Genomic DNA, 9,933 nt, shown 5'->3' on the forward strand with positions numbered 1-9,933 from the left:
ATTTTAACCGTTAAATCTTAATTTTTAACTATTAAAAATTCAAGAATATCCATAAAAAATCTTAAACACCATAAAATATCTCACGACTTTCACTTTTTCTTGTTTCCATAAACTGATGGTGTTAACTTTTGTAAAATACCCCAAATTTCTCTTACCTGCAAAGTCAACACCGCTGGTTTACTGTGATCTCACACTCCAATTGTCCCACAAGTTACTAATCTAAAATACCATAACAAGTATTTTCTTAAATAATACCATCACCGTTTGTATACACCATGACTCAATAAACAAATAGATATACGCTCATGCATAACGTACATGTATATACAAATATTTAGTGCATACGATAAAATGACATACATCGACGACCAATTAAAATATTAAATAAATAAATAAATAAATAAAACGAAATAAGTCTTTCCAAAACAAACAGAGATTCACATAGCAGCTGATAAAACATCAAAGTAGCAGCTGAACGACGTCGTAGCCAAAACCAAATGTGATCACAGACTTTATACAAGAGATTAATATCAATAACCCTAGTCAATAAGATATGTACCACTAACACGAGCTAGCTGCCAATGCCAAACTATTCTCTACATGCATGCCAATATCTGATCGAACTCAGTGTCGCTTACTGTTTCCAATATCCATTGTCCCTGCTGTTGTTCCTAAACGCGCAGCATCCAACCGAATACACCACGATGAGGAAGATAAGGAATACAATGTTGACAATGGCCGTCTTCTTCCAATTACTTTTTACGTTGTCCAGCAGTCCAGCCTTGCACGACTGACAGTTGAAGCACAGAACCTTTTCATCATTCTGCCAGGCACTGCAGTCAGGGTTGGAGGAAACGGTGGTAGCGTTATTGGTCCAGGATATGGGGGTCACGTAGGAAAATCCACAACCATCCGATGGCTTACAGCAACCAGCCTGCAAATAAGTAAACACATTAGAAGAATCGTTACATTTGACAAGGTGAAAAACGAAATAACTACACACAATGCACAGGGCAGTTCAGTTTGTAGTTTTATTAAATGTATACAAAGCCAAACAACTAAAAAAACATATAACTCAAAGACGTCAAGAACCATGGATAGCAATTGCTCCTAAGGCATTGTTATTAGTCCTACCCAGTTGTAATCGAGGGAAATTGACTATAGTGAAGAGGTAATTTCAAATGGTACTGTGTAAAGCACAATTAATGGGTATAAATACACATGTGGATGTGGACGACGATATGTGGTGGATGTGGATGCAAGGTGGTAGGTAGGGCGTCCACAACAGCTTGTTTCTAAAAGGGATTCTTATTTTCTTTCATGACACCAACTATAGGCACTTTCAAAAAAGCAGGATATACTACTAGGAAGGAAGCACGACCACCAACTCCCTAATGAATAAAAGATGCAAACCCGTGAGATGATATCATTATTCCCCTAGCATAACAATTTATGGACAATATTTTGCAGCTTATAAGAATCTAATCCAGTCGTCAAGAATCAAAGTGCCACCGGATAACGACTAACGTAAAGTATAACAAGAGTCTAACAAAAAGCGTAATAACGGAGGCACCCCCAACATTGGAATGTACACCGAACACGAACAGAGACAGCTCTCCAACCACAAAATGACTAGTAATGTAGTCTGTAAGATGGGATTTGATTTCTCTCTAAGCAACTTTGAAGTCGAAAATCTGATTTAACATCGAATCAAATACATAGGATTGACTTCATTTTGAAAAAGGGGAAGTTGGAAAAGTTGCAGATTGAAAGGTTGAAGGCTTGTGAATACAATACGGCTTTTTAACTTTTCAAAACTCATTTTATACCAGACAATGAATGAAATTGATATTCTAACACAATTAAATATCTCTAAATTACTTGTTCAATCCAAAAGAAAATTTAAAAATCAATAAAACACCAGACAGGAATCCAAAATTCGAAAAAGTCAGGCCTCCTACGCCGACATGCAATATTCAGTTCTTAACACATTGTTCAGATCTGAAAGGAGCACAAAGGGGAGAAAAATTATTAAAAGCCAGATAAAATCAGAGAAATTAGAACATTATCAACATTCAGAAACCACAACTCAGACCCAGAAACAAACATATCCAAGACTGGAAACAAAATCTAGATTAAAATCAAAACAAATTTCACCTAAGACAGGTTCAGAGACTAACATTTCAACCCAGTTGAAGAAAAAAAAAATCAGATCTGGAGCAAGGATTAAGCAGAATTCAAAAAGATCCCAAAACAAAAAAAGAAGAAAATATGATACCTGAACCGCTGACAGGTTCTCAGAATAGAAGGTCTGGATGGTATCATTGGCATACTTGTCCCTGAAATTAGAGCAGACCTTGCTGTCAATGAGACAGCTCTTGATCTTGTTCCAGTTCTTGGTGCTGTTAACCCTCTTCTGCAGCCACTGCGAGTAGTCCCCGAGCTTGTATTCCTTGTACCCTCTATTGGAAAGCACTTTTCCGGCGCCTTTGTTGGTGACGGCGAAGGCGAAGATGGTGACGGCGAAGAGGACTACGATGAGGAGGAACATGACCAGTAGGTAGACCCACAGCAGCCACGAGACCCGGCAGCAGGCGCCGATTAGGCCGGCCAGCGACACCAGCATCAGGAATACGCCGAGGATGATGACGGGCTTGTCTAGGAACTTCTCACACTCGGTGCTGCCTTGCTTGCTCAGCCATACTCCGGCCCACACAATCGGAATCGACAGCAGGAACGTTATGAAGTTGAGGAGACCCACCAGGTTGTTGCTGACCCTCATTGTCGCCGGCGATTTCAAAAACCCAGTTCGCAAAAAACAAGTTTTTTTAGAAAGAGAAAGAAGAGAGAGAGAGAGAGAGGGGTGCAGAAGTCGATTGAGGAATTGTGAGGATTGAGGAGGAGGAGAACGCGGTGTTTATATGGTGGGTTTTACGGAAGCGTATCGGAGATTAAACCGTGTGGGGGTAGCGGAGATTAAAAATAAACCGTGTCAAGTGTCATTTGAGGATGATTTTTTCCTTCTCTGATTCGGAGTAGTTTCCAATATCGGCAATAACAACAACAACAATAACAACAAAGCCTTTTCCCATTAAGTGGGGTCGGCTATATGAATCCTAGAACGTCAGTGCGCTCGGTTTTGTGTCATGTCCTCCGTTAGATCTAAGTACTCTAAGTCTTTTCTTAGGGTCTCTTCCAAAGTTTTCCTAGGTCTTCCTCTACCCCTTCGGCCCTGAACCTCTGTCCCGTGGTCACATCTTCGAACCGGAGCGTCAGTAGGCCTTCTTTGCACATGTTCAAACCACCGTAACTGATTTTCTCTCCTCTTTCCTTCAATTTCGGCTACTCCTACTTTATCTCGGATATCCTCATTCCTAATCTTATCCTTTCTCGTGTGCCCACACATCCAACGAAGCATCCTCATCTCCACTACACCTACGTGTTGATGCTTCACCGCCCAACATTCTATGCCATACAGCATTGCCGGCCTTATTGCCGTCCTATAAAATTTTCCCTTGAGCTTCAGTGGCCTACGACGGTCACACAACACGCCGGTTGCACTCTTCCACTTCATCCATCCAGCTTGTATTCTATGGGTGAGATCTCCATCTAATTCTCCGTTCTTTTGCAAGATAGATCCTAGGTAGCGAAAACGGTCGCTCTTTGCTATTTCCTGATCTCCGATCCTCACCCCTAACTCATTTTGGCCTCCGTTTGCACTGAACTTGCACTCCATATATTCTGTCTTTGATCGGCTTAGGCGAGGACTTTTAGATTCCAACACTTCTCTCCAAAGGTTAAGCTTCGCGTTTACCCCTTCCTGCGTTTCATCTATCAACACTATATCGTTTGCGAAAAGCATACACCAAAGAATATCATCTTAAATATTAAGTTTGTGATCTTCGCTAGATTGCTCCGGTCATTAGTGTGGATAAGTATGTAAATGGATAGAGACAGGAAGCAAACACAAGATGTACGTGGTTCACCCAGATTGGCTACGTCCACGGAGTAAATGAGTTCTCATTAATTGTGAAGGGTTTACACAATATATAGGTTCAAGCTCTCCTTTAGTGAGTACAAGTGAATGATTTAGTACAAATGACATTAGGAAATATTGTGGAAGAATGATCTCGTAATCACGAAACTTTTAAGTACCGAAGTTTGGTATCGTCTTCACTTGCCTTATCTGTCTCATAGGTAGATGTGGCATCTTCTTTGGAAGTACTCTTCCTCTCTCCAGGGGTGGTATCTTTAACTGGTGGAGATGCACAAGGTAATGTATCAATTTCACTTAACGCTTACTTGTAGTTTCAGGCTTGGTCAAGCACGATACAAACCATGCAGTAGGAGTCCCCCAAGTCGCCGAGCTAGGGGATCTGCTGAAAGAGGTGACAGACAAGGTAAGCAATCAGAGCTCCAAGCAATCAGTCCCAGATCAGAAGTTTTGATTTCGAGTTTCGGCTGATTGTTATCCTTCTCCTTATCTTGCAGGTAGCATGAAGGATAAAGAGAAGAAAAGGAGAAAAGGTGATATGAGATACTTTTGCTTTTGAAGAAGTAACTTTCCACAGGCTTATTCTTGAACTGGGCTGGAGGGTTTTCTTGTTTCCACCAGAGTATAAGGCCGACTGAAGAATTTGAGGGTCAAAACAAGTCCATCAAATCTAGAGTACGTTCGACCCTGCTGATATGGGATACTTTTGCTGTTGACAAAGTAGTAGATGTATCGGCACGTGTTCTGTTGCGCTTGTCTCCACATGCTTCATTGTATCCTTCTCACTTGCCCTATTTGTTCCTCAGGCAGATGTGGTATCTTCTCGGGAAGCATAAGATGTTGAAGATGAGTACTCGAGAGCAATGGGGTTCCAGGCAGTCAGTTCCGGACTGGAAGCTTGATTCCAAGTGCTGACTGATTGCTCTCTTTCTCCTTGTCTTGCAGGTAAGAACAAGGCCAAAGGAAAAGACAGGAAAAAAGCATGATATGGGATACTCTTGCTTTTAACCCTGATGATATGAGATATTCTTGCTCTAGTGTAGCTTGTTTGTAGAGGTATTCTCGGGGGGAAAGAAAGCTGAGTATTTCGAGAGGCTTCGTTGGGAGTGCCCTCTCAGATATGAGGAAGGGTTGAGCATTTTTGCAGGTCTGCCTGTCCGTTGAGGATGGAGGTCGACATATATAGGAGTCTCCTTAACAAGGAGTAATACTATTCTTTTACCCTGCTTGGTCATAGCACGGTAGTGGGAGCTGCCAGCTTCACGTGTTTTAACTCTGTCAGAACACTTTGAAAAATTGGTCTGTGGTATCTGGAAAGCTGATGTTACGTGTGAAGATTACAGACAAGCTTTATCCAAGGAGATCTGGCTCTCGAAGTTGAGAAAGCGGTGTGAGGATTATAGACAAGCTTTATCTAAGGGGCTCTCGAAGTTGAGAAAGCGGTGCCTCTTCGGTTTTCGAACAAGCAATCCTGTCGGGGATCTATCTTTCGAGATTCGGAGAACGGTGCCTCTTCGATTTTTGAGAAAGCAATCCTGCTAGGAGTCTGGCTCTCGAGATTCGGAGAGCGGTGTCTTGTCGCTTTTTGAGAAAGTAATCGTGTTGGGAGTCTGGCTCTCGAGATTCGGAGGATGGTGCCTCTTCGATCTTGAAGCAAGCAATCTTGTTGGGAGTGTTTTCTCGAATGTGAGTAAAAGTTAGGCCTGTTTGCTAGTCTACCTTGCCACGGAGCACAGAGGTTGACCCACAGGGACTTTCCAATTATCCAGCAATGGTCCTGTTCCTTTACTCTTGTGGGTAATAATATGGTAGCTAGACCTTCAAAATTTATGTGTCTAAATTTTGTTAGTGCTGTTTCTTTGCTATTCTTTTACCCTTCTTGGTCATAGCGATGTAATGGGAGCTGCAAGCTTCACGTGTCTAAACTTTGTCAGAGATTTTTGGCAAAGTTATCTGTGGTACCCGTGAGCTGATGTTGCGTGTGGAAAGTGAATGATTGAACAGTAACATTCACGTGCTTTCTACTTCACTAGAAATCTTCGACAGAATGCCCGTAATTTCCGCAAAGTTGAGTGTGCATGTGACAGGTGCTGACAAGGCTGAAAAAGCAGGTGCCTCTTCGATTTCTGAGATCGGCCCTCGTGGTCTCTGAGCAGCCCAGCTTTTGAGAAAGCAAGCGCCTTTTCGATTTCTGTGATCGACCTTCGTGGTCTTTGAGCAGCCCAGCTTTTGAGAAAGCAAACGCCTATTCGATTCCTGAGATCGGCCCTCGTGGTCTCTGAGCAGCCTAGCTTTTGAGAAAGCAAACGCCTTTTTGATTTCTGAGCAGGTGCCTCTTCGATTTCTGAAGCTCCATCGAGTGCGGATTTTTATAGAGGCTGGTATTAAGTTCCAAGGCACACTTGAATCTCCACCAGTAGAAGCTCCCTTCTTGCATTTCTAAGATCTTGATTTGTCCGACTTCTTTTCTCTTCAACACCTTTGAAAATGTCTGGCCCCTCCGATCGTTGTTTTGACTTGAACCATGTTGAAGAGGTAGCCACGCCTTCTCCAGACAACATATGGCGCCTATCCTTCGTATCCCCTACTGGTCCTCTTACCGTTGGGGATTCCGTGATGAAGAATCATATGACCGCTGCGGTGGTGGCCAGGAACCTTCTCACTCCCAAAGATAACAGACTACTTTCCAAACGGTCTGATGAGTTGGCTGTTAAGGATTCTCTAGCTCTCAGTGTTCAGTGTGCAGGTTCTGTGTCTAATATGGCCCAACGCCTATTTGCTCGAACCCGCCAAGTTGAATCATTGGTGGCTGAAGTGATGAGTCTCAAACAGGAGATTAGAGGGCTCAAGCATGAGAATAAACAGTTGCACCGGATCGCTCATGACTATACTACAAACATGAAGAGGAAGCTTGACCAGATGAAGGAATCTGATGGTCAGATTTACATGATCATCAGAGGTTTGTGGGTTTGTTCCAAAGGCATTTATTGCCTTCGTCTTCTAGGGCTGTACCGCGTAATGAAGCTCCAAATGATGAACCTCCGATGCCTTCTCATTCTAGGGTGCTGTCCAGTACTGAGGCTCCAAATGATCCCCCTCCGGTGCCTTCTCTTTCTGGGGCTCTGCCGACTGCTGAGACTTCTCCTAAACAACCTTTGTGAAGGCTCCTTCTTGTTTGTTTATTTTGACTCGTGTCTATGTACATATTTGTAACTTCTTAGAGATATCAATAAATAAGCTTTGTTTCATTTCAACGTATTGTGTTAAATACACCAAAGCCTTCTTCACTAAGTTCTTTGAATTTTTCTTTTGTTGAAGCTTGTATGTTGAAGCTTTGTGAGTGGAGCATGTAGGTTGAGGTAGTGTTCCCTTAATTTCCCGGGTGGGGAAAACTTCTCGATTGGAGACTTGAAAAATCCAAGTCACTGAGTCAGGTCGGCTATATGAATCTTAGAACGCCATTGTGCTCGATCCTGTGTCATGTCCTCCGTTAGATCCAAGTACTCTAAGTCTTTTCTTAAAGTCTCTTCCAAAGTTTTCCTAGGTCTTCCTCTACCCCTTCAGCCCTGAACCTCTGTCCCGTAGTCGCATCTTCTAACCGGAGCGTCAGTAGGCCTTCTTTGCACATGTCCAAACCACCGTAACCGATTTTCTCTCAGTTTTCCTTCAATTTCGGCTACTCCTACTTTACCTCGGATATCCTCATTCCTAATCTTATCCTTTCTCGTGTGCCCACACATCCAACGAAGCATCCTCATTTCCGCTACACCCATTTTGTGTACGTGTTGGTGCTTCACCGCCCATCATTCTGTGCCATACAGCATCGCCGACCTTATTGCCGTCCTATAAAATTTTCCCTTAAGCTTCAGTGGCATATGACGATCACACAACACGCCGGATGCACTCTTCCACTTCATCCATCCAGCTTGTATTCTATGGTTGAGATCTCCATCTAATTCTCCATTCTTTTGTAAGATAGATCCTAGGTAGTGAAAACGGTCGCTCTTTGGTATTTCCTGATCTCCGATCCTCACCCCTAACTCATTTTGGCCTCCATTTGCACTGAACTTGCACTCCATATATTCTGTCTTTGATCGGCTTAGGCGAAGACCTTTAGATTCCAACACTTCTCTCCAAAGGTTAAGCTTCGCATTTACACCTTCCTGAGTTTCATCTATCAACATTATATCGTCTGCGAAAAGCATACACCAAGGAATATCATCTTGAATATGTCCTGTTAACTCATCCATTACCAACGCAAAAAGGTAAGGACTTAAGGATGAGCCTTGATGTAATCCTACAGTTATGGGGAAGCTTTCGGTTTGTCATTCATGAGTTCTTACGGCAGTCTTTGCTCCTTCATACATATCCTTTATAGCTTGGATATATGCTACTCGTACTCCTTTCTTCTCTAAAATCCTCCAAAGAATGTCTCTTGGGACCCTATCATACGCTTTTTCCAAATCTATAAAGACCATGTGTAAATCCTTTTTCCCATCTCTATATCTTTCCATCAATCTTCGTAAGAGATAGATTGCCTCCATGGTTGAGCGCCCTGGCATGAACCTGAATTGGTTGTCCGAAACCCGTGTCTCTTGCCTCAATCTATGCTCAATGACTCTCTCCCATAGCTTCATTGTATGACTCATTAGCTTAATACCCCTATAGTTCATGCAATTTTGTACGTTGCCCTTATTCTTGTAAATAGGCACCAAGGTGCTCTTTCGCCACTCGTTTGGCATCTTCTTCATTTTCAAAATCCTATTGAAAAGGTCAGTGAGCCATGCTATACCTGTCTCTCCCAAGGCTTTCCACACTTCAATCGGTATATCGTCTGGGCCCACTGCTTTTCTATGCTTCATCTTCTTCAAAGCTACAACCACTTTTTCCTTCCTGATTCGACGATAAAAGGAGTAGTTTCTACACTCTTCTGAGTTACTCAACTCCCCTAAAGGAGTACTCCTTTCATGTCATTCATTGAAAAGATTATGAAAATAACCTCTCCATCTGTCTTTGACCGCGTTCTATGTAGCAAGAACCTTTCCATCCTCATCCTTGATGCACCTCACTTGGTTTAGGTCCCTTGTCTTCTTTTCCCTTGCTCTAGCTAGTTTATAGATATCCAACTCTCCTTCTTTGGTATCTAGTCGCTTATACATATCGTCATAAGCCGCTAACTTAGCTTCTCTCACAGCTTTCTTCGCCTCTTGCTTCGCTTTTCTATACCTTTCACCATTTTCATCGGTCCTATCCTTGTATAAGTCTTTACAACATTCCTTCTTAGCCTTCACCTTTGTTTGTACCTCCTCATTCCACCACCAAGATTCCTTTTGGTGTGGAGCAAAGCCCTTGGACTCTCCTAATACCTCTTTTGCTACTTTTCGGATACAGCTAGCCATGGAATCCCACATTTGGCTAGCTTCCCCCTCTCTATCCCACACACACTGGGTGATTACTTGCTCTTTGAAAATGACTTGTTTTTCTCCTTTTAGATTCCACCATCTAGTCTTTGGGCACTTCCAAGTCTTGTTCTTTTTTCCAATATCGGCAAGGTAATAAATTTCACTCGGATTGACACCGCCATAAGCTAACATCCACGAAAGTCACCAGCAGTTACAACTTACGAGTGAGAATCTTCGGCGGTTCTTATTTGTGAGAATCGGAGATTTTCAAATCATGTATATTATGCGGTTAGAAATTATTGTAAATTTTTTTTATTTAAAATTGAATATAAACAGTACATTACAAAAAACTGATCGTATGATTTACGATGAACATATGTGATTGGAGGATCTTCGAAATCCTCACAAAAAGGATCCTCTCTCACAACTTAGAACTTAGATATTTGACCAAAAAGAAGATAAGACACCACCCTCTATTCATACCTTTAATTTTGGATTTATTTGACAAACGATATTATTTACACTAAGAGCAAATTC

General features: G+C 42.2%; 1 protein-coding gene across 1 annotated transcript; it reads right to left on the reverse strand.

Annotated features, from left to right (window-relative positions):
* Positions 1-372: 372 nt before the first annotated feature.
* LOC126596435 (tetraspanin-8-like) lies at positions 373-3,026 on the reverse strand. The gene is made up of 2 exons (XM_050263021.1): positions 2,279-3,026; positions 373-934 (listed from the first exon to the last, which is right to left on the reverse strand). Exons 1-2 carry the CDS (start codon positions 2,780-2,782, stop codon positions 635-637), a joined length of 804 nt encoding a protein of 267 aa, XP_050118978.1. The 5' UTR covers positions 2,783-3,026; the 3' UTR covers positions 373-634.
* Between the last annotated feature and the right edge of the window lie 6,907 nt (positions 3,027-9,933).

Source organism: Malus sylvestris, chromosome 13, assembly GCF_916048215.2.
Source record: "Malus sylvestris chromosome 13, drMalSylv7.2, whole genome shotgun sequence".
NCBI classification, from domain to species: domain Eukaryota; kingdom Viridiplantae; phylum Streptophyta; class Magnoliopsida; order Rosales; family Rosaceae; genus Malus; species Malus sylvestris.